This window comes from Elephas maximus, chromosome 12 (genome assembly GCF_024166365.1).
Source record: "Elephas maximus indicus isolate mEleMax1 chromosome 12, mEleMax1 primary haplotype, whole genome shotgun sequence".
Lineage (NCBI taxonomy): Eukaryota > Metazoa > Chordata > Mammalia > Proboscidea > Elephantidae > Elephas > Elephas maximus.
In genome coordinates, this window is record NC_064830.1 from 48,412,010 (window position 1) to 48,436,084 (window position 24,075).

At 47.0% G+C, this 24,075-nt stretch overlaps 1 protein-coding gene across 1 annotated transcript in view; it reads right to left on the reverse strand.

Annotated features, from left to right (window-relative positions):
* The window catches only part of ALK (ALK receptor tyrosine kinase), a 1,066,008-nt gene that overhangs the window by 92,835 nt on the left and 949,098 nt on the right, over positions 1-24,075 (reverse strand). Inside the window, exons 10-11 of the mRNA XM_049904948.1 lie at positions 10,106-10,200; positions 9,793-9,921 (exon numbers count right to left, since the gene is read on the reverse strand). Coding sequence (XP_049760905.1) covers positions 9,793-9,921; positions 10,106-10,200 — 224 coding nt within the window. The remainder of the gene's footprint in view (positions 1-9,792; positions 9,922-10,105; positions 10,201-24,075) is intronic.

Consider the following 24,075-nt stretch of genomic DNA (forward strand, 5'->3'; position numbering starts at 1 on the left):
TAAAAGGGTTGCTCCCCTCAATTGCATACGTGCTGCCACCAAGTGCCTTCCACGAGCACCAAGGAAGCCTGGGTGCGGCAGGAACACCGATTAGCTGCGATGATCTGCTTTGTTACTGTGCGTGGGTGTAAGTGCGGGCCCAGTGCTCTGCCTGGAGTGTGAGAGAAGGTGCAGATGTGCTCTGTTTATGCCAAATCTGACAGGAGAAAGAGGGCTTTTCAGAGAAAAGATACTCTTTAGAAGACCTATTCAACCACGGGATTCCTTTAAGGTTTGTTCATCTCAACTTTGCCCACTTCCTTCCAAATGTTATCTGGCTTAGAAGTTTAATTTTCTACACAGTTGTAAAGAAATACATGTCTTAACCTGTTATACAAGCTGAAGAACTTAGAGGAAGTTATTTAACATCTCTGGGTCTCAGTGTCCTCATCTGTAAAAGGAGGATTATACTAGAACAACATCAATAAATGCAATAAATGAGATAATGCACAGAAAAGAGCTCAGCACAGTTCCTGGCACTCAGCAATGCTCAGTCAGTAATGGTGTTTACTGCTCTGTAAAGAAGGAAGCAACGTAACGCAAGGTCCTTTGTTGTCTGAGGGATAGGACGTTAATGAAGGATGGGATGTTAAAGGAATGCCAAGGAAGGACTGAGCACTGACTTGCTTTGTGACTCTGAGCGCATCTCTTCACCATCCCAAGACGGTGATGGTAATGAGGGCTTGGGCTGCAGTCGGTGGTCCTGGACTTGGTTGTGACTCAGACTGTCCTGGAAGGCTTGTTAAAACTGCAGATTTTGACCTCCCATTCCTAGACTTTTAGATTCCACAGGTCTGCAGCGCCCAGGAGTCTACCTTTTATTTCTTCCAGGGAAAACATGCTTTATTCTGTCCATGGGTGGGTCCATATCCAAAAACCAAACCCTTTGCCATGGAGTTGATTCCTACTCATGGCAAACCCCATAGAAGTTTTTTTTTTTTTTTTTAGATGTCGATTTTTGGAATCTACTCTTTTAACTAGCGTTGTCCATCTAGTCACTGAGCATTTCCAGGGAAAGCTGTTAAAGATACACCTCACCCCAGGGCTGACTCTAACATAAGTCCCCCTTCCCTCAGACAGTGGGGCTGACCAGCTTCCTGACTCCCCCGCCTCCCCCCTGCCACACACACCTCTGGTCTCCTGCTGAAACTGGAATGCAATGAAGAGCTTCAGCTGGAGACAGGGTCTCGGCTTCCTCCCAACCCGCCACCTGCCTTAGGACTGTCGGCAATGCCAGCAGGTGATAGACGACAGAATTTGTTGGTTTGGAACACACTGATGTAATGATTGATGTAGGGAAGGGGTCTTCACTGTCGGGATGTGCCTCTGAAGAGGGCTTGACTGAGCCCAGCAAACTTGGAGGGAAACAAAGGTCTGGAGTCAGGAAACAGGCTCTGTGTGAGGGCTGTGAAGCCCGCCTTCCAACAATGCCGTCATCCCCAGAAGGGCGTGCTTGGAACATAATGGCTATGGCTACAAATTCTATTAACTCTAATAGTTGTTCTGTGGTGAATGGATAATGCATTTAGCAGAAATAGACCCAATCAATTTATGTGAAACACATAAAACTTTCTCACTGGAATTGGCATCTGTTCTTGAATTATGGGAGCATGTGTAGAAACGGGCAGTCTGTCACCCGTACTTCTGGGCACATTAACAGTGCCATGGGTTAATTGGAGAGATGGGCCAAATGAAGCTATTGCTCCCTTATGCCATCTCTCTCAGTCCTTGGAATCACAGAGCTGGGGCTGGGGAGGGGCTTAGAGCTGGTCTACCTCAAATCTTGACTTTTTAAAAATGAACTTCTCTTCCACCCTTGTGTGTGCCCACATTAGCCCCTGTCATGGCAGCTGTGTCCCCGGAGGTTTGCTGACATGCCCCAGCTGTCCAGCGAGGGGATAGGAGGCATGTAGAGGTGGACTGCCAGGACCATGGCTCATTACTGTGGCGCCAGGGCCAGACACCAGTGTATGGACTCCTAGTCTGTTCTCTTCAAGAGTCTCCATATTTTTAATTGCCTTTTTCCTCCCTCTTTGGTGAGAAATGTATACTCAGAAAAAGGTAAACCAACCTGTTGTGAAACAACTTAGTAGCAAAGCTGTACTTTTGATGCCAGGGTTCCATAAGTTGCCGTTACCTGTGGGTTTGGCCCCAGTGTTTGGCCGGGCCTCATGTTAACTGAGCTGGTACACTAGTGCCTGGGTGGTGGACACTGTTAATATGCTCAGCTGCTGACTGAAAGGTTGGAGGTTTGAGCCTGCCCATAAGTACCTCAGAAGAAAGGCCTGGCAATCTACTTTCAAAAAATCAGCCATTGAAAACCCTATGGAGCACACACAAGGGATCATTGTGAGTCAGCTGGTACACAACATCTGACCACACGGGAGAAGAAAGGCAGGGAAACTGAGTCAGGGACATTGGACCCTGGGTGACTTGCCTGTGCTTACCTCGACTATTAGGGAGCGAGTCTCCCTCATACCTCCTCAACCCTAATAATCTTTACCACTAGAGAGAGAGACCTGCTCTGCAGCCTGTGGTTGTATTATCCCAACTATTTGGTTAGTGTGATTTTATGTGCAAAGCAGACAAATGCAATTCCCTTGGACTTAATACTTTCCTCATTTTCTCTTTCAGCTTCTTCATCTGATTAGCTAAATAAAGTGACTCAGAAGCTTCCGAGAAATGCTGTGGGAAGCACCTGGCCAGGCTTTTCCCTGCCTGGACACTCCTGTGGCTGAGTTCTGCTCCATTGGCCGGGGCGAGGGAACCCCCAGATCTAGCTGGTCAGGCCGAATGCTCCTCAGAGGGAAGGAGGTGAGGAAGGCTTAGGGAATTTGGAAGCTTTAGTGCCCTGGTGGTACAGTGGTTAAAGTGCTCAACTGCTAACCAAAAGGTCAGTGGTTCAAAACCACCAGTGGCTCCATGGGAGAAGGACGTGGCAGCCCGCTTCTGTAGAGATTTACAGCCTTGGCAACGCAATGGGACAGTTCTCCTCAGTCCTATAGGGTCTCTGTGAGTCGGAATCAACTAGGCGGCAGTGGGTTTGGTTTTCCAGTTTGTGAGTAATCGCTTTCAGAAACTTAATTTGGCCTTTGTGCTTCTAAGAGTTGCTCTGCTGCTTGCTTGGAGGAGAGTGGAAATGCCACCAACACCCTGTTCCAGCCCAGCAGTAACTGACTGGGCTGAACTTTGGCAAGAAATTCTTATTATCTTGTCTCCTGTATACTTTGTCAGAAAGAAGGCTAAGAGGTGATTTGTTTACTGCTCATGTATGGTGCTCTCCTCTGGGACTCCTTTCCACCTTCTTTTGCATTTTTAATGTTTATCTCTGAATAGAGACTGTGATACGTAGAACTAGCTTATTGTTGTTGTTAACTGCCATCAGGTGAGCCCTCGACTCCTGGCAAGCCCAGGCACAATGGGATGGGACCATTGTGATCCATAGAGTTTGCATCGGCTGATTTTTGAAAGTAGATCACCAGGCCTTTGTTCTTATTCTGTCTTAGTCTGGAAGCTCTGCTGAAACCTGTTGAGAGTCACAGTAACATGCAAGCCTCCGCTGAGAGATGGGTAGTGCTGTGCGTGAGGTGCGTTGGCCTGGAATCAAACTGGGGTCTCCAGCACAGAAGGTAAGAATTCTACCCATGGACCACCACTGAGAAGTAGTTTAGTGGGCTGAAAGAACATGGACTTCAGGTTCACATCCTGGCCCCGCTCCCTACTGGCTGTATGACCCTTAAATTTCTCTATACCGTTTTCCTCTTCCCTAATAAGGAGCCCTGCTGCTAACCAAAAGGCTGCCTGTTGGAAGGCACCAGCAGCTCTGCAGAAGAAAGATCTGGAAATTTGCTTCTGTAAAGATTACAGCCAAGAGTACTCCATGGAGCAGTTCCACTCTGTCACATTGGGTTGCTATGTGTTGAAGCCAATGGCACTCAACAACAACAATGAGATGGCAATAACAGTCTCTACCCTGGGCCAGTATGAGGACTAGAGAAACTGAGATGTGAAGTACCCTAACTCAGAGTCAGGCATACTCCCTTCTTCTCCAGAGGGGCCCTCTGAGGTAGAAGGAGCTTGGATTAAGCTTGATGTTGTAGACCATGACATGCCTGTTCATGGGCTCTTTTCTCCCCAGCACCAGAAGCTCCAGAACAACGAATACTGGGTCAGCCTGTTGCAGCGACACTCTAAGCACCTGCCTGGCACGTGTTTGCTGGGTGATTATTACTGAGTAGGGGTGCTCTGGTCTCTGCCATCTTTGGGAGTCCTACTGGACCAAAGCTGCTCCAAGACCCCTCCTCTGTATGGTCTTCTCTTGCTGCAGACACCTTGTACTACATTAATTACTTGTCCACTTTTGCTCCTTGCTTCTACACCGTGGTTCTTTGAGCTCCTGAACTGGCTTTTGTTCTGCTCAGTATCTCTTGGCTGAGTGTAGAGCCAGCCTCAGAAGAAATGGGTAAAACTGAGTGTGGGTCTGCATTAAAGCCAGGAGGATGGGCTAGGCAGAGCCCTGACCATGAGGCTGAGTCCTGGCCAAGTGCCATCAGAGGATGTTGTCCTGTGTGTTGCAGGTGAATGAGGCCTTACTCCCCCGGTACATCTTTCCGATGAAGAGAGACCACCCCCTGCCCCCATACTCTTAGGGACACGCAGCAAGGTAGGACTGGTAGATCTCAGTCATGATGGGGGGAGATTCCTCCTGCTACCAAAACACAAGCAGGAGAAGATTGGTGGGGAGCCTGACCCAGCTTCTCCCCGACCTAAGCTACTTGCTGATACGGCAGTGGGTTCCTGGGAAAGTAGTAGCTTTTGTTCAGTGCCCTAAAGCCTTCCCTGGGAGCTTCAGGTAACTGGTGCACCTTCCAAGGCTGCCTGGCGATGTATTTGGTTCAGTTTCTCTTCCTCTTCAGTAGTGGTGACTCGGAAGGAGGTCTGGAGACAGAACTCACAGCCACTTGGCTTGACCGGTAGCCACTTGCCTAAGTCTTTCTAGCTATGGGGTCAGGGACTGGGGGATAAATTTACTCAGGGGAGGAGGCTTGGGTCCCAGCCTTCGTCATTTCCAGCTTCTCAGGCAGCTGCTGGTTTGAATTTTATTTGGTGGTGGGGGAGTTACCACCACTTTTGAGGCGCCACATGATTTCATTAGTCTGAGTGGCTACTGGGCAGGCCCATATCGATTAGCCTTTTAGGGACAGTGGGAGTTATGTGGCAATAAACCCTGGAGGCTGGCAGGGTGGATGACTGTTTCCTAACTGCGGGCTCTGTGCTGACATCTGAGAACTGAGCTCAAGCATCAAGCCACCCACCAGTCAATCAATAAGCATTTCTGGGGTCCCTGCTATGTAATCAGTGCTGGTAGTTAGACCGGAGGGGAGGGGTGGGGAGGGGCTTGCTGGGATGTTTGCTAAGCATGTCACACAAAAAGGGGAAGCCTTGCTTCTTTCCCGAATTTATCAGAGGGAGGTAGCTATTGACCAAGGGCCAGGAAGAAATGCAGGTGAATCACTGGGACTGGGAGCTGGGGAGGCGGGCTGAATGAATGAGTTAGACAGCTGCCTCCCTTGTGCTATGGGCTTTTATTAACCATGAGGCAGAGTGGGGAAAGAGCTTGCAGTTTCGCAGGCCAGGTTGCCCTTCATGCGGAAAATGAGAAGGTGTTTTGAAGTTCTAGTTAAAGGAGAAAAGAGGAAAAGAAAGGGGTCATGGGAAAGCAGTTAACCCTTCCCCCGGGTTTGGCAGCTCAATGAGATCAAGCAGGACTCAGAGAAGGGGTGAGAACTAATCCTGGGCCATCTCATAGGGGAGAGAAGGGATAGAATTTCTATAAAGACAAAGCAAAGCTAATAGTTTTCTTTGAGTCATTGATAGCCAATGAATTTAGTGGCAATGTGGTAAGCTTCTATTTTTTTTTTTTTTTTTGGTACTTCTCATTTACTGAATTTGCATTTTATTCTCCAGGCTTGCTGGAGTTTAAAAGGCTCTTTTGGCTGGATGAAGCCTCAAACTATTGCCCTGAGATAATCTTTAAACCTTAAACCAAAAATATCCCCCAGTGTCTACTTTAAGCCAAACAATAGCTTAGTTGAGTAAAGAATGCCTGCCTTGAGCATCATGCTCTTTTAAGAACTATCTATATGGGATCAAATTGACAACAGTGACTCGAAAGATTAGATAGGAAATTTAGGGCATAATGAGTTTATATTAGTAGGGGAGAAACAATTTGGAAAAAGACAGTGAGAATGATTGCACAACTTGAAAAGTATAATCAATGTCATGGCATTGTACATGTAGAAATTGTTGAATTGGTATATGTTCTGCAGTATATATGCTGAATAATAAAAAAACAAAAATAGCCCAAAAAAAATTAAATTAAAAAAAGTCTCTTTAAAAGAGTTAGAGGCTTAGATGACTTCAGCTGGCCCCCTTCTTCCCCTGCTTGAAATTTCTGCCTCCTTTGCCCTCATTTGGTCTGTACAAACATTTTTGCCTGCTTGCTCAGAAGTTTTAGTTCAGACATTAAACAAATCCTCTTTGAACTGACACGTTTAAATGTTTGGGCGTTCTGTACATTCTGCTCTTACTTGACCTGATGTTATGTTAAAATTTGTGAAAATGGTTTTCTTTATTTCTCTCTCTCTCTCTGCCTTTTATCTCGCATAAAATCTCCCGGTTTCTCTCTGCACGGTGGAGCATGTCTCACCAAGGTTGTGCTGCCAGTTCATGAACCTTTTTATTTTGAAACCAAGTAAACTCTATAAAATTAACTTTGTCAGAATACAGCCATGGGCCACATAACAACTGTTTGGGCAACCTCTGGCCACATGTATGTTTGTGGTCCCATAAGGTTATAATAAAAAACAAAAACAAAACAAAACAAAAAAACAAACCTGTTGCCCTCAAGAAGACTCCAGCTCATAGCAACCCTATAGGACAAAGTAGAACTGCCCCATAGCATTTCTAAGGAGCAGCTGATGGATCCGAACTGCTGACCTTTTGGTTAGCAGCCAAGCTCTTAACCACTGCAGCAGAAATCATGATCAGAGAATGGGATGTAGCGGACTGTCACGGATTGAATTGTGTCCCCCCAAAAATGTGTGTATCAATTTGGCTGGGTCATGATTCCTGGTATTGTGTGATTTTCCTATATGTTTTAAATCCTGCCTCTATGATGTTAATGAGGGAGGACGGGCGGCAGTTGTGTTAGTGAGGCAGGAGTCAATCTACAAGATCAGATTGTGTCTTGAGGCAATCTCTTGAGATATAAAAGAAAGAAGTGAGCAAAGAGACAGGGGACGTAATATCACCAAGAAAGCAGAGCACGTCCTTTGGACCTGGGGTCCCTGTGTGGAGAAGTTCCTAGTCCAGGCGAAGACTGATGAGAAGCCCAACAGGGAGAGAGAGCTTTCCCCTGGAGCTGACATCCTGCATTTTGACTTTTAGCCTCCTTTACTGTGAGGAAATAAATTTCTCTTTGTTAAAGCCATCCACTTGTGGTATTTCTGTTATAGCAGCACTACATGACTAAGGCAGACCTAACTGGATGTAGCGAAGGCAACAGTGTTTCACACCCAACATGTGTATCTCATGTCTCTTGTATAAAAAGTGATTATGTTGCCAGGTGTATAATGGTACAGTACATATATAACCTACAGATCATGTCTCGATAGTCATAACAAACACCTGTGTTACTGGCTCATGTATGTATGAAACTGTACTTTTGATTGTTATTTTAAAGTGAACTTTCTCTACTTACAAATAATAAATTTAACATATAACAGTATATGCTTCAACTCATAGGCAGCAGCATCCAATCTCATGTATTTCGCGTCTTTTGAGTGTTGTACCGTTATCTCTCTGCTTAACTTTCTTTAAAAAATATTACCGTGAAGTGCATCATGGCTCCAAAACACAGCAAAACTAGTGCTAGTGATAGCAGCAGCAAGAGGCGAAAGAGAAGTACTGATTTGGAAGTGAAAGAAAACGTATCCCATACAGCTTTGCTAAGTATATAATATGCTGTTTGCACAATGCCCAAATCACATAATGTCCTATTTCACAGAGCGTATTGTGGACGTTAAGCAACACGTGACAGTCGTGAGTCGCTTAATGTCCAGGATACCTTGTGTGAGATAGGACGTTATGTGATTTGGACATTGTGCGAACACCATACTATGAATGAAGTTCCTTTCAGGCATTTGCTTTCAGAATAAGGAGGTTTTGTTCATATTAAAAATTTGCTGGAGCAAATAATCCCCGTTTACAATTAGTTTATCTAAGGTTTCAATAAATTCTTCTGCTGCCTTTGCATCAGCAATCGCAGATTCACCACTCACTTTCACTTCATCCTGTGAAAAATGTTCTTCGAAGCCCTTGAACCCCCCAGAGTTAGCACTAAACTTGATGTCATAGCCTGGTCCTGCTTTTTCTTTAAGCATCTCCAACAAGTTTCCTGCCTTAGCAGTGATCATCGACTTGCTGAGAGGGATTCGCTTTTATGTTTAGTCCTCAATCCACGTCATTAGCAATTTCTGCCTATCTGATACAGTTTCCTGTCACATTTTCATTAACCTGGTAGCTTTCAGTGGAGCTGATCACTTAATAGCTTGGAGAATTTTTTCTTTGTTTTTTAGTATTGTTGTGATTGTCAAGTGCGGCATACCTAAATCCAACATGTTTTGTTCTTCAGTCAGGATTTCCGAACTCTGTTACAACCTCATGGGACCACATACATATATGCAGTTGGACATTGCTCGAATGGACATTATACGGTGTATGAGTGTATATGTGTATTAAAAATGTTTTTTTTTTTTTTAACACACTGAACAAGAATTTCACATTTATAAGATGGAATTAGAGATTTCTCGCGCACCTGCTGTTATTTTAATGAGAAATTACCTTTTTTAGCGGGTGGACTGTGTGCTTCATACCTGCTTCACCAGCTTACTTATGCCTGTAGAAGTTCCACACACCAAACACCAACTCACACCTGGGGACACAACTTGCCTTGCTGGTATGTAGGGCCTGGGTGGCCTGCACCCACTTCTCTGGGGCTAGGCTCACAGCCCCTGATCTAATAACTATGAGGAACATCATACCAGGTTTGGAGACTGATTCCAAGAGACTTCCTCCTGATATCAAGAGTGACTGAGCAGTCATATCCCTGGTTTAGGGCCAGAGGCCAGATAGGCCTGTGTTGGAAGCAGCAACAGTCCCTAGGAGAAGTCTTTCAGTCTGGGGTATGCTGAGTTGAATGACTTTGGAGACTATCAAAGCTCAGGGGGAAACATGTTGAACTGAAAGCTTTTGGGGCTTTATCCATGATGGGGTAGCCAGCCTTTGTGCAACAGAAAACCTTGGCCTTGGGCCTAACCATTTTTATAAGGAGAAGAAATCTGACAGAAGTTTGCTTTTGTTCAGTAAATGGGGGGTGGTTTTCAAGAAACTGAGTTGAGGAAAGCACAGTAGGTTGGCTCTCCCTTTTGGGTCAGAGCGTGGCTATTCCCCAGGTATGGAAGAGAGTTGCTCATTTGCACAGCTTCCGGAGGCTCCCTTTGTCCAGGCAATAAGAGAACCAGATAGTAAGTTGCCCTTGGAGCCCCATAGCCAGAGTGTAGGTGATGTTCCTTGCAAAGGTTGCTATTATATCCTTTAAATACTGCTCCCCACCCCAATTTCAGTACACATATTGCTTGTGCTTTTTGCAATAGGAAATTACTTTGCCCAACTTGTGAGCTGAACCCTTACCTGTAGGGTCAAAGATCTGAGTCTCTCTTGGTGTATTTTCCCAGGGTTTCAGCTCCTTGTTTGGGTTTCTCTCAAACAGATTTCTTGATTTGGGTGCAGTATTCTGTGGCATTTTGTCTTCCCCGCTGACTGGAATAGAGAAGACCCCGTGGTCTGAGTTAGGTGGGGCTCAGTTTCAGGGAGAGAGATGAATTAGCACGGGGAAGGTTGGGAGGGACAATCCAGCTTTGATTAGGGAGGGACGATGAGGCCACAAGTAGTCTGGGTTGGGAGATAAAAGTGCCAAAGACAAAAAGGGACAGAGTGAACTTACTGGTAAGGTAGCAGTCCAGGCTGATGGAGATATTGTCAAATGCCACAGTGGCTCTGGATCCTTGTCCCCACCACGCGACAATCTGCAGCCAGAACCTGTATATGTTGAGAGAAGTATGTGAGGAAGAGCCTGGGAATTCATGTCTTAGATTCAGCATCCAGTAAACTAGTGCAGATTACCCTCCTCATAACCTTAGGTGTTAGCAGCCTTACCTGATATCAGAGCAGGAGGAGAACAGTGAAAGTCCCACCCTACTTCTCCAACACAGAGCACTTCCTTTCTGAAGCGTCATTCTAGATGTTAATGGCCATCACCTGGCCCTTCAATCCAGCCTGGAGTTTGGGGCCTGGGGCTAGGACACTCTGATGATATGAGGACACCTCCTCCACTTTCTGGGTGTGCAGGGTGGGTGGAAATGAGTAGGCTTGATATTCAACTGGTGCTCACTGGAGTTGTTAGTAAAATATTGAAATGCTTTTGTATGCTTTGATGCCCTCTGCTTATTGCTTCAGGCAAGTTGGATCCTTCCCTGGTACTCCCTGGACTTCTCAGTTATCCAGCAACCAAAGGGTTACCCTGTGTACACAGGGATCTCAAGTCTCCTGCATCTTTTCCAGAATCTGGTCTGGGTAGCTGGTGCAGTGCTCTACGGGTTGTTAAATATTAAATAGTGTTGAATATTACCCCAGGGAATGTTTGCAACCAATGCCGAGTGGGTTATAGAGTGTTAACAGCAAATCCATTGACAAATTGTTTCTTTCCGTCTTTTCCCTAGCCTTAGACAATCAGGTCCTCCAGCAGGGCCAGGGAAGGTTTTAAAGTGAGATTGTGGTGTTATGGATAACCTTTGTGTGGCTTTACTTGCCATGGTCTTGTAACTGCCACCCAAGTGATTGGGTGGGACTGTGCAAATAAGGCAAGTGTGGCCCACCAAAGGGATTTGTCAGTTTTGCCATTCTGTGAGGCTTAAGAGAGAGCCAACTCCAGAGCAGGGAGAGGATCTCACCACCAAGGAAGAAGAGCTAAGAATGGAGTTGGTCTTTTGGATCTGGGATCCCTGTACTGAAAAGTTCCTGGAACCAGGAGAGAGAGAGACAGAGAGAGTGAGAGAAAGACAACGCAGAGAGAGACACAGAGAGAGAGAGAGAGAAAACTGTAAGAGATATCCCAGTGGACTTCCTGGCCCACAGAGTGAGAAAGCTGAGTGCCTTTGGGCTGAGACATACCGGTGGAGTGGGGTGCCTCTGGGCATTTATTGGCAGAGCTCAAAGAGATTTATAACACTGGCCTGAGCTGGGCAGAGGCCTAGGAGCCAGAGAGAGGTATGTCTGAGGCAGGCCTGGGGAGAGGCTGTCCTGATGAAGAGCTGTATCCTGAGTGTTCCTCAATCTGGATTATAACCTGTTGCTTCCGTAATAAACCCCATAATTGTGAGCATTGTCTGTGAGTTCTGTGTGGCCGTTGCAATGAATTATTGTACTCAGCAGATAAGTAGAAAGTGCCACGGGAAGGATGGTTGGTGTTAGAATTGGTCAAGATGGCAGAGAGAGGAGGCATGTCTGACCTCCACCTCATAGCAGTCAGCTTTGGGCTGCTGATCTTGATTCTCCTTCCTCCTTGTGAAGTTAGAAGAGGTCAGGTGCCACCCCCATGCCATATTTTTGTTGGTTTACTTTTTTTTTTTATTGTGCTTTAAGTGGAAGTTTACAAATCAAGTCAGTCTCATACAAAAATTTGTATACGCCTTGCTTATACTCTCAGTTGCTCTCCCCCTAATGAGACAGCACACGCCTTCTCTCCACCGTGTAATCCCTGTGTCCATTCAGCCAGCTTCTGTCCCCCTCTGCCTTATCATCTCCCCTCCAGACAGGAGCTGCCCACATAGTCTTATGTGTCCACTTGAGCCAAGAAGCTTACTCCTCACCAGTATCTTTTTCTATCCCATAGTTCAGTCCAATCCCTGTCTGAGGAGTTGGCTTACGGAATGGTTCCAGTCTTGGGACAGAAGATCTGGGGACCATGACCTCCGGGGTCCCTCTAGTCTCAGTCAGGTCATTAAGTCTGGTCTTTTTATGAGAATTCCCCATGCCATCTTTACATAAACAGAAAATACCTTTAGTTGGTTTGCTTCCTGGAAAATCATCTTCCTGGAAGGCTATTAACCAGCCTTTTCCTCTGTCAAGGGAGGTTTTCTGAGCCCCTTAAAACCTTTCCCATCCTTTAGCAAGCCAGTGCAGAATAACCTGTAGAACAGCAGGTACAAGTGTGTCCAGCCTGTGGTGTAGATGCTAAAGCATGAAGAGAGGGAACCTGTTATGGATTGAATTGTGTCTCCCCAAAATATGTGTTGGAATCCTAACTCCTATACCTGTAGATGTAATGCCATTTTGAAATAGGACTTTCTTATGTTAATGAGGCCATATCAGTGTAGGGTGTATCCCAGTCTTAATCACTTCTGAGTTATAAAAAGAGCAGGTTAGACACAGAAGTAAGCACAACTGGGGGAAGACAGATGTCACGTGAAGATTGCCAAGGAACTCAAGAATACTGCGGCTACAGAAGCTGAAAGAGACAAAGACCTTCCCCCAGAGCTAACAGAGAGAGTCGTCCTCTAGAGCTGGTACCCTTAATTCAGACTTCTAGCCTCCTGAACTGTGAGAAAATAAATTTGCATTTTTTTAAAGCACTCCCTTGTGGTATTCCTGTTATAGCACCACTAGATAATTAAGACAGAACCCTTGCCCATCAGCTGGTGACTGGAGGAACAAGATGTGATGTGGCCAGACAAAAGAATGCTACTCAGCAATACAAAGGAATGGATCATGGATACATGCTATGACACGGTGGGCCTCAGAAACAGTGTGCTAAGTTGAAGAAGCCAGATGCCAATAACCTCATTGTGTGTGATCCCGTTCATATGAAATGTCTAGAATGCTTAAATCGATAGAGAAAGAAAGCAGATCAGTGGTTGCCAGGGACTGGGAAAGTGAATGATGCTGGTTGTAAACTAGCATGAGGACTCTTTTTGGAGTGGTGGGAGTGTCCTAAACTGGACTGTGGTGCTGTTTGCACAGTTCTATGAACGTGCTAAAAGTCACTGAAATGCACACTTAAAGCAGATGAATTCTATGGTATATAAATTACACCTTGATAAAGCTGTTACAACAGAGGGCGAGAGGAGCCCAGGCAACAGTGTTGGCAGCATGCAGTAGCAAGAACAGAAAACAGGAGCATTGGTGGAAGGAGGAGGCTGCAGTGGGGAGAAAGCAGGGCAGAGAGGGCACAGGAACTGCAGGAAACAGAATGTAACAGGAGGGAGGGAAGAAACACAGGAAAAAGAACACTCACAAGGATTTGCAGCGGTACAACAAAGCTGTAGTCAACAAGTGTGTGCAGCAGGGATCCACGAGCACATGGCCTCTGATCAAGACGTAAAGGGTGTAGACGCTGGCTTGGCTATTCCTGGCCAGAGAACAATTACTGGCTGCTGTGGAGGAAGGACTTGAAATTGAAGTAAACGTATCTAAAGAGCATGTTTGTGATTGATTATTCCTAACTCAGCTACTCAGTAAATTTGTCTAGGCCCTCACACATCTCATGAAATCCAGTCATCCACAAATTGTCTTTTCCGTCTTAAAGTCAAAATGAGAAGACTCAGATTGGTTTGATTCTAGAAGAAAGGCTTGATTATGTTGTAGCTGTGGCCATCCTACTGGCACCTTCTCAGGCCATATTACCCATGATGGGGTCTATATGCCCATGCTGCCCAGGATAGACCAGGAAGGAGGGGTGGTCACTGGTTGGGTGTGGAAAGATGGATGCTCAGTGGAGAATCCCTGAGTCCTGTTCTGGGGGCACTTGGGCAAGCTGGATGAGTGTGAATGAGGGTAAGGGGGGCATGAGAACCTGTCCACCTTTCCCAGCCAAGTCTTGCCACCTAGGCCTATACCTCTGAGAGGAATCCTTCATTTTGACCTTGATAAGTACCTATTGAATGAATTTTCATTGCATGTACACTATTCTGTATTGTTGCTATGCATCAGGTTCAGGTAATGAAAAAAGAAGACAGGAGGAGAATTGATGATTTGAATTGTGGTGTTGGTGAAGAATATCGAATATATTTTGGACTGCCAGAAGAATGAACCAACCAGTCATAGAAGAAGTAAAACCAGAATGCTCCTTAGAAGGATGGCTTAACTTTGTTTTGCTTTGGACACGTCATCAGGAAAGACTAATCCCTAGAAAAGGGCAGCATGTTTGGTATAGGGTCAGCAAAAATGAGGGAACCGCTCAATGAGACGGATTGGCACGATAGCTACAACAATGGACTCAAACATAACAATCATGAAGATGGCAAAATGTTATATATAACATTTTGGTCTGCTATATATAAGGTTGCCATGAGTTGGAGCTGACTTGATGGCAACTAACAACAACAAAAACATTGTGTATTGGGCCCTGTGGGGGATTCTAAGACAAATCAGACAGGAACCCTATATTCAGGTTGCTTACTGTCCAGTGGAGAGAGGCAGTATGTATAAGTCATCGCAGAATAAGGTAGAAGGAGGTGAATACCACACAAGAGGGACAGCTGAAGTGCTCTGAGAGCTCAGAGGAAGGGGCAAATTAGAGCAGGGTGGGGAGACCAGGAGGACTTCCTGGAGGAGGCAGTATTCAAGCTGGTTTTGAAGAAGGAAAGGATTTGAAGATTTGGACTTGGAGGTGGGCGCAGTGCAGAGAGGATGGGTGTGAGAGACACAGCAAGGGAGGAAAGGGCCTGTTAGGCTCAAGCGTGTGGGGTATGGAAGGAGGTAAATGTGGTGGGAGTGTTTGGAGGCCAGGCTGAAGAGTAATCTCTTTGAAAATGGGGAGCCATTGAGGGTTTGTAAGAGGACAGTGACAAAAATCGAAGAACTATTTTAGGATGATTAATGCGTGATCAGTAAGCAGGATGGAGAAAATGGGACTTGAAGCAGAAAGACAAGGCGGGAGGCAGGTGAAAGAGGCAGCTCTGAGTGTGTCCCCCATGCTTTCATCAGGCTGCTCTCTGAGCATGTCCTTGACTTCCACAGAGGACACAGTCCACAGATAAGGTCCCAAATTGAGCTTGTGTGACCCCAGACAGAGCCGAGGCCTGGATTCCCACATCTAAAACAGAGGCCTGATTCTGCTGGCTCCTACTCTCTAAAGCAGTTGTGAGGGTTCGTGAGATGCTGCTCAGTAATGAATAGGACAGGCACTTAGAGCTACTTGGAGAGGGTGAATAGAAAGAATTATGTTGCCCTGTGAAGGTGACAAGAAGGCAAAACTGCCTAATGCCTTGCACAGTGTGGGGTAAGTGCCCCACAGCCCACCTTGCCCACTCTCCACCCAGGGTATCTCCTAACCTGCCATCCACAGGCCAAGGGCCAGGCCAGTCCTGATTTCACTGTTGAGCTACATCATGGGCGTGCCTTGCGGGAGGGCCTGGGGTGCCTGAGCAAATAGGTCACAGGCGTGTGCTTGAGGAGCTTGGGGAGACTGGCAAAAGCCCCGTGTTGGCATGAATAAGCTCTTCCAAGGAAGCTGTTCCCCCCACACCCATTCTCCTCTCCCTACCCTTCTCTCTGCCTTCATTCTTTATTACCGTGAGATTAGAGCTACAGAGTTCTCTAGCAGCCACTGGGCCTCTTAGCATGGATGGGAGGATGCAAGCTGGGGCTGGAATGGTTTCTAAATAGAAGAGTTTCTAAAGTGCCCGGGGAGGTGACAGCAGTGGCAGCTGCTATTTAAAAGAGCTTGATTGACACTGGGAATTGCACAGATTTCAAGTCAGGAACACTGTAATAATCAGGGAAGACTCAGTCAGATGTTGACGTGTAAACGCGTGCTGCTGCCTCTGTCCACCCAGGGGCCACACTGCCAGCCCTTTCCCAGACGATCCAGGCTCCAGAGGCTGCAGTGCAGGCACAGGTGGGGCAAAGAGGGCCTAGCTGGGGTGTGGGGAAAGGCGGGGGCAGCAGAGGCAGTCTGTGATTGGGGGCTCAGACCAGGTCTGGGGAGAGTAGATGGGGGGCAGGTGGGGGTTTCTCATCTGTGGGGGCGCTAGGCCAGAGACTAGGTTAGCATCATGGCCACCCAGACTCAGGCTTCTGTACCTTGTGTGGTACCTGCTTGTGTCTTTACCTGAACCTTAGGTGAGGAGGAGGTTGTTCCTGGCTCCGCTCACCTTCTCCCTGCTGGAGATGGACGAGACCCCCTCAAGGCTCTCAGGGTCTTTCTGGTCCAACCACTCTCTTCAGTTGACCCTCCCAAAGTTCAGACACCACGTCACTCTCCAGGGTCAGGTGGATGCAGAAGCCGTGGCCTCAGGTCTCCAGTTCTAGCACATAGCAGGTGGACTGCTCTGGGTGTGAGGGGAAGCAAGGTCCACAGCAGCTGTCTGCCAGAACGGAAGGGGCCAGGGTGGTTCTGATAACATACCAATTATACCCCTGCTGTCCACCCTGAAGCCGTCACTGTCTGTGGGGAAAGTGGCTGAGCCCTGCTGCTGGAAGAGCGTTTCCCTTCCTCTCTGTGGGCGGCAAGACCCAGAGGGGAAGAGCCAGCTCTCTGCGGCTCCCCCAGCTCTCTCACCAAACTGCGTTCCTCAGGAACATGGCAGGATGGACACTTCTCTTTCCAAGTCCTTAGCAATGGAGGCCTTGCTTCCTGCCCTTCCATATCCACACCTGCTCAGGACTTTCAGTTTCTCCAAAAAGATACTTTTCATTCCATGAGATGTTGCTGTTCCCCTCCTTGGAGTCAGCGGGGTTTGGAGCTTGTTGCTAAAACAGACTTGGTTAGAAATCTTGGTTGGAGCTTGGCTTTGCCTGCCTTTGTCTTGCTCAGGTTGACAGAGAGGACTGTTGAAAACTGGCCCAGTGGATTCTGGGAGGGGGGTGGCCATCCTGGCAGTGGGCCGGGTTTCAAGGGGGCAGCCTCCAGACTCCCCGGGCAGATCTCTGCCTGGGAAATGCTGATGCTGCTCACGCCAGCTCAGAAAATGCACAATCTCATTCAGCCAACAGACTGTTAATGGACAGTGAATATAACGCCTTATTTGCTACCCTGCCAGCCCCGGGGATTGACAAACCTAATTAAGTTCACTTAACGATTTTAAGTAGCTGACAAAAAGGTGTGTGTTTGAACGTGGACTGAGGGGATAGGAATGCTCTGGAGAGAGAGCAAGAAAGAAGAGTTGGACTGGGTGAAATACATTTACTATGTGGACACCGTGCCTCAGACCCTCCGTTCAGTGGGGTCTGAGGGAGGGAGTGTTCAGCATCCTTTTTCTCAGCTGGAGCGTGTCTGGGCTTTGGCTGCTGAGGATAGAGCTGGCAGACACTGCAGAGGAAAATGCTCGGCATTTGCTTGGCAAAAGTCTTCTAAAATGGACTGTCACAAAGCTCGAGGCTTGGCATGCATTTCTATTAGGATAATGTATGCGATGAAGAAGGCCTGCCACATCCTCCTATTATCTGTGTAATTGACCCAAGTTACTAGCTGAAGGGAAGGGGGCTGATGGACAGGTTTGGATTCACAGGACCCCTGACCCAGGCTGGCTGGGCTGGACATGTGTGCAGACTCTTGGAGACTTTGCCTCCTGCCCAGCAAGGTGCGGACAAGCTGGATGTTCAGGGCCAGACTCAGCAGTTGGGGATGTCCACTCCCTGCTCAGTGCCACCGTCAGAAGTGATTTACCACCTCCTCACTTGGTTTCCACTCTAGGGATAATGCCACCAGGAGCAGTGAGGGAGGGCTGGTACAGCGTGGTTCAGGGCTGCCAAGGCCCATAGCGAGCTTTCATAATGAATCTGGCTTCTGTGAGGAGCCCTTCTGGGTGAAATAGGGGAGAAAATGGATTTCAGTCAGACCCAGCAAGGATAGAGAATCACTCAGACCCTCCAGCAGCACCATCTCGGCTCGAGGCTTCCTGGTGTTGGCTTTCTGTGCTCACTGCTGGGGGCTCAGACAAAAGGATCTCAGCTCCCACATTAGCCCTGGCCCATCCCCAGTCAGAGACGCTTGCTGCGATGCTGTCCGACCAGACAGCAGTGTGGGGAGGAGCCCATCCGACAAGTTCAATTTTGCCCTTTATTCCCTGATTCCGGGCAAGCATAGCGCTGTCACTATGCCTCAGGCCTTATGGGCACACAGTGAAGGAGGTTCCTGCTTCCTGAAGCCCTCGGCCAGCAGGGGGTGCTTGTGCACAGAGATACCTGCCCCAAGGGCTTGAGGATGCTAAGTGCCTTAAGGGAGGAGAGTAAGCACCATCTGGGGGGAGCGGTGGGCTTCTTCCTTGGGTAGGATGCCCATGTGGGAGTCCCCAGGCCAGATTATCTCTGGGGGCATATCGTCCAAAAAATGGCAGGGGTCCCCAGAGAACATCAGAGCATCAGAGCTAAAGAGACACAGTAGAGCCAAGATAAGAACTCAGGCCTCCGCTGTCCAGGCTGCTTTTTCTGCCACCTCTTCTCTGCTCATCGAACACTAGCCGTCTTGACCCATTCAAAGTCTTTAGTCTCATTTTGTCTCACACATTCTCCATGCTATTTGTGAAGTGCCACAAGCTACTTGGGACACCTGGGGGCCTGTCTAGAGCTAGCAAGTCCCTTGCCCACCCTTCTCCTCAGAGAGACCGGGGTGTCCGCTCTGCCTCTCTCTGGACACACATACATTTCCAACACTGGCCACCTCTGCCTTCGGCTGGTGTGCTGCCTTGTGACTTGGAGGGCTGATATGGACCAGAGATGGTGGCACATTCAGAACTGTGAGAAGACCCAGGGAAAGGGTGGTTTCTAGTTCCCCCTGCCTTTTTGAGGGTGATCAGCAGCCTTCTCTGCCTGGTGGGGTCTATAAAATGTGGGCGTTTTCACACTGAAAGTTTTCTGAGACATGAGAGATTCTAGTTTATCGTTCCTGTTTTATATTTCTATCAGATACCTGTGCTTCCTCAGGAGTGTACCAACTTACTTATCTCCTTCTCTGTCTCTCTGCCACCCTAGCTTCCAGAAAACACTATCTGAGCACCTACTATGAGTCAGTCACTGCTGGCAACTAGAAGTATAGAGACAGATAAGATGCGAGCCTTGCCCTTGAGGGATTCCAACAGACTTATTATTCATGATATTCGCTGACTTTTTACCAGTTGCCATTGAGTTGGTTCTGACTCGCAGTGACTCTATCTGTGTCAGAGTAGAATTGTGCTCCAGAGAGTTTCGGTAGCTGATTTTGGGGAAGTAGATTGCCAGAACCTTCTTCTTGGACACCTCTGGGCAGACCCAAACTTCCAGCCTTTTGGTTAGCAGCCAATGCATTAATTGTTTGCATCATCCAGGGACATTCACCGACTAGGGAATTTCTAAAGTTCTTTTTAGTTCTGCTGCTATGGAGCTAGCATCTCTACAACCTGGGAAGACATTGAAAGTGGGCAGTGAGAGAGAAGTCAAGGAAAGCTTTGAGTACTGAATGTCTAGGAGAATGGGAGAGCCCTGTGCAGAAGTTATCACTCAGGAGAGGGTGTGGGGGTGGAGCTGGTTTTGATGACTGTCCTGTTGGCTCTGTTGAGGTGTGGGTGGGATGTCAATCGTGGAGCTGGAAGTGCGGGTATGGGACTCAGGTGGGAAAAAAGATGCTTGAGTCAGGTGATGGTAGAAGCCATGAGCACAGATAAGGTTCCTGGGAACAGCATGCTTAGGACTGGATTCTGTTTTACTTCAGATACCAGCAGCCCAACTGTCCCCTCAATTCCAGGGCTGCAGACTTTTTTGCCTGGGGAGAGAAGGGACTGAGAACACAGAGGCTCTAAGGCTCTGAACACTTTCAGAGGCACTTAAGAGTTGTGAAAAACCTACGCATCTGTTGACTTGTAAACCGAGCTGTGGGTGTTACCAAGAAAATCTTGAACAGATCTGAACATCCTGTTATTCTAAAGGAGCTCGCTTATTGCCATTTTGAGCTCTCTTTCTAAAACCGAGCTTATGGGCTGGATCTGTCTCACTGCTCTGCTCTCTTGATTGTGGAAACTTAGCAGTCAAAAGCAACAGCTTGTCCCAAACATCACAGTAACTCAGCGTTAGAAATGGACTTAAGGCTCAGAATTCCTAAGCTACTCCTTGCTCCAATGATCTGGGATATATCTGAGACAGAAACAGGACCAGATCCTTGCAGAGTTATGAGTGCCTGCTTTGTATGTGTCAATGCCTGGTTACACATCGCAGTGCTGAGCCTCTGCCACATCGGTCCCCTTATTCTCGGAGGGCTGACTATTTGGAAGGCAGCAGAGGAACAGGCCTCTTCTAGCTCCTTTCTGCACCTTTTCTGAGCTCCACCTTGAGGCTCAGATCATTTCATATTCGGTCCCTCTCAAGAGCCTCTGACAGTCTCCATGCTTCTGGTTTCCCCATCCTCTGTCTCTTGCCACTGTGGCTGTCTACCACCCACAACCTAACGTTCAAAATACTTGACCTAATTCCCACATTCAGCCTCTCTGCAGGAGACTACTCAGGATCCTCTGAGACAATCTATTTGGCTATTTGGCCTTGACCTCGTGAAAACCTCCCTGGCCCTAAGCCTGTGCTCACTTTGATGGACTTCTCTGGAATGCTCTTGTCCCCTTCCAATTTCACTAAGACCTAAAATTTGATGGCAACTAACAACAACAACAAACGTTCCTTGAGGTCCAGCTTACAATAAGCCCATTTTCTCCATGAAGCCTCCCCCGACTACTCTGGGGCATGGAGGTCACTGTGCTACCTGAACACTGGCCGTGCTCTGTCAGACCCCATGCAAGGCTGCGTGTGTCACTGTTTGCCTCTCAGGCACCTGCTCTGTGTCCCCTCCAGTGTGCAGGCCCTGTGATCCAGAAAAAGGCTGGCCATACATTGCTTTCTACCCTCTGTTGGCAGGAGGGGCTTCATGTATGTTTGCTGAAAATGTGCTGGCCAAGGACACTTGCCCAGTGACTTCTTGGTTCCCTGTCTTGCCAATAAGAGACCTGGATCTGACATTTTATGGCACTGATTTCCACATCAAAATCACCTAGGGAACTTCTAAAAAATACAAATTCCTGGGCCCAATATGCGATCTACTAAATCAAAATCTCTGTGTATGGGGCCCAGGGTTCTATATTAAAAAAAAAAAAAAGTTTTCCAGGTGATCATAGTGTTCGGCTAAGTTTGTGAACCAATGTCCTATGCTGTCCTGCTAGTTTTAAGCTGTTACAAAAATATTTTTTCCTGTGTATTCATTTTTTTATGGACAGGAAAAGTCCAAGGAGAGTAATTTTGGGATGACTTCTGCCAGGAAACTGTTGTGGCGTAGTAGTTAAGTGCTATGGCTGCTTACCAAAAGGCCAGCAGTTTGAATCTACCAGGTGTTCCTTGGAAACTCTATGGGGCAGTTCTTCTCTGTCCTATAGGGTCACTATGAGTTGGAATTGACTCTACGGTAATGGATTTGGCTTTTTTCTTTCTGCCAGGAAGTAGGTTTTGCTATAACATAGAATTTGGAGATAGTGTATTCATACCTTAGAATAGATCCTGGAATTGGTTTCAGCCTTGAATTATTCAGAGTTCTTAGAGAAAAAGCCTGATCAGTACTCAGAATAGCTGAACGAGAAGGCAGTATTCTCCAGTGACATTCTAATAGGTGTCCAGAGATGGAAGCTGTACTCCTTGGCTTATTTTATGACTCAACATCTTATTTGTTTTTCATTGAAGCCATTTCCCTTTCTTCTGGATTCACCGCTGCACTATACTCCCCAGCATCCCTTGCAGTTAGGTATGGCCATGTGACTGAGCTCTAGCCAATGGAAAGTGATCAGAAATGATGAGCATCACTTCTGGGCCTGGCCCATAAAATCCTCAAATCCGAGATCCCTCATGCTGTTTCCCATTGGCTGGCTGAATTCAAAGGGCTCCGTGGCCCAAGTGAGAGTGGAACTACAGAGTAAAAGGAGCCTGGGGCCTTGAATGACCACGTAGAAAGTCACTCACAACTAGCACACTCATTCTGGATTTCACATAAGCAAAAAATATATATGCATGTATTTGTAAAAAACATATAAACACATTTGTAAATTTATATATATTGTAAAGCTCTGAGGTTTGGAGGTTTAATCTGTTACTTCAGATAGCATTACCCCAATGAACACAGCATACAGAACAAGGCTGTTACTCGGGTGTATTCAGTGTGCCTATCATGTTGTGTTGGGTGGTGATAGGTGAATGTAGCACTTGGCTGGCTGCTGGACCCTGCAGTAGCCTCCCCTCACAGGTAAGCCTTTCCCCACTGCATACTCCTGCGCTGCTCCAGGACTAGGAACACACCTGAGCGAGGCAAAGTGGAATGAAAGAGCGTGGTCTAGTACAGATGCAGTTTTCCTTAGCTGGGAGTGCTGTACACACGGGCTCCAGCCTCACTGACTGGGTTTCTGTCATGCTCTGGAAGCCCGGTTCCTCATCTGGTCCCCAGTTCTTACACCTATATCCTGGCCTCATATCAGGTCTCTGCATGGATGACCTGCCTAGCATCCCAGTTCTACTGAGGCTGAGCCTTGTCTGCTTCTACCAGGCCAGAGTCTTTTTTTCTGATACTGGCTGGTGGGGGTTTGTAGAGTTGTGACATTCACTCCTACCCATAGGTATCCTTTTTTCCTGGGGAAGGGTGGGTAGAGAAAGGCAATTAGTTACAAATGGAAAGGTGAAGAGGAGGAAAGATAGTAAGAAGGTGAAGAACAGATGCAGGGCCTGACCCTCTGCCACGTTCTCTTAGGGACAGAGGAGCACAGACTATCAACATTATGGCCTGGATTTGCTGTGTCAGTTCTAGTGGCTGTGAAGTTTATTCTCTTCTAAAGGGCAATTGGTCTTTTCAATCTTCTCATATGCATGTGAAAACTGGGCAATGAAAAAGGAAGAGAGAAGAATTGATGCACTCAAACTGTGTGTTGGCAAGGAATATTGAGTATAGTGTGGACTGCCAGAAGAATTAACAAATCAGCCTTAGAAGAGATACAACTAGAATGCTTCTTAGAAGTAAGGATGATGAGACTTTGGATCACTTATGTTGGACACATCATTAGGAAGGACCAATCTCTGGAAAAGGACATCATGTTTGGTAAAGTAAAGGCTCAGTGAAAACAAGGGAAACCTTTAATAAGACGGAATGGGAATGACACAGTAGCCACAACGATGGACTTAAACATATTAACCATCAAGAAGATGGCACAGGACTGGGCAACATTTTGCCCTGTTATACATAAGGTCACCATAAGTCAAAGCCAACCTGATGGCAGCTAACAACAACAAACTGAAGGGCGATTTGCTAAATGTATAACTAAACGTACTTTATTTTTATGCCTTTGTTAGACTTGTTACACGGATACATTTGGAAATAAAAAATACCTGTCAGACCTATGCTGGTGTTGGACCACGCGGTGTGGGGTAGTCAAAGGCATGCTAGAGTGATGGCTTGAACAGGCACACGAGAGAGGGCTCGCTCCAGCCACAACGGCCTGGGAGAAAAGGGAAGACTCACACTTTGCTGGTGATGCTGCTCCCACTGGAGCTTCAAGGGAAGGAAAGGCAGGAGAAGGGGCAAGTTAGGGGTGAGTCTTCGGCAGGTGGTAGTGGTGGGGAATTAAGTAAGATGAGAGATTTCCAGTGGTGAATGAAGCAAATGAAAATCAATATAAACTTTCAAAATAAAAACAGGAAAAAAGGAACTTGAAATCATTAAGGGGCATGGCCTAAGAAAATTCAGAACCAAACATTTTGTTAACAATACTGGCTGCCACTGATCAGGTTTTCTGCAAATGCCAACTGTTGCACCTCCATTGCCTCAGGTATGTACATAGGAAGCAGGTTATCCTGAGGGTTAAAGGAAAACTATTTAACCTCCTTAGACCTCATATAAAAAGGGGATTAATCATAGTATGAAATGAGATA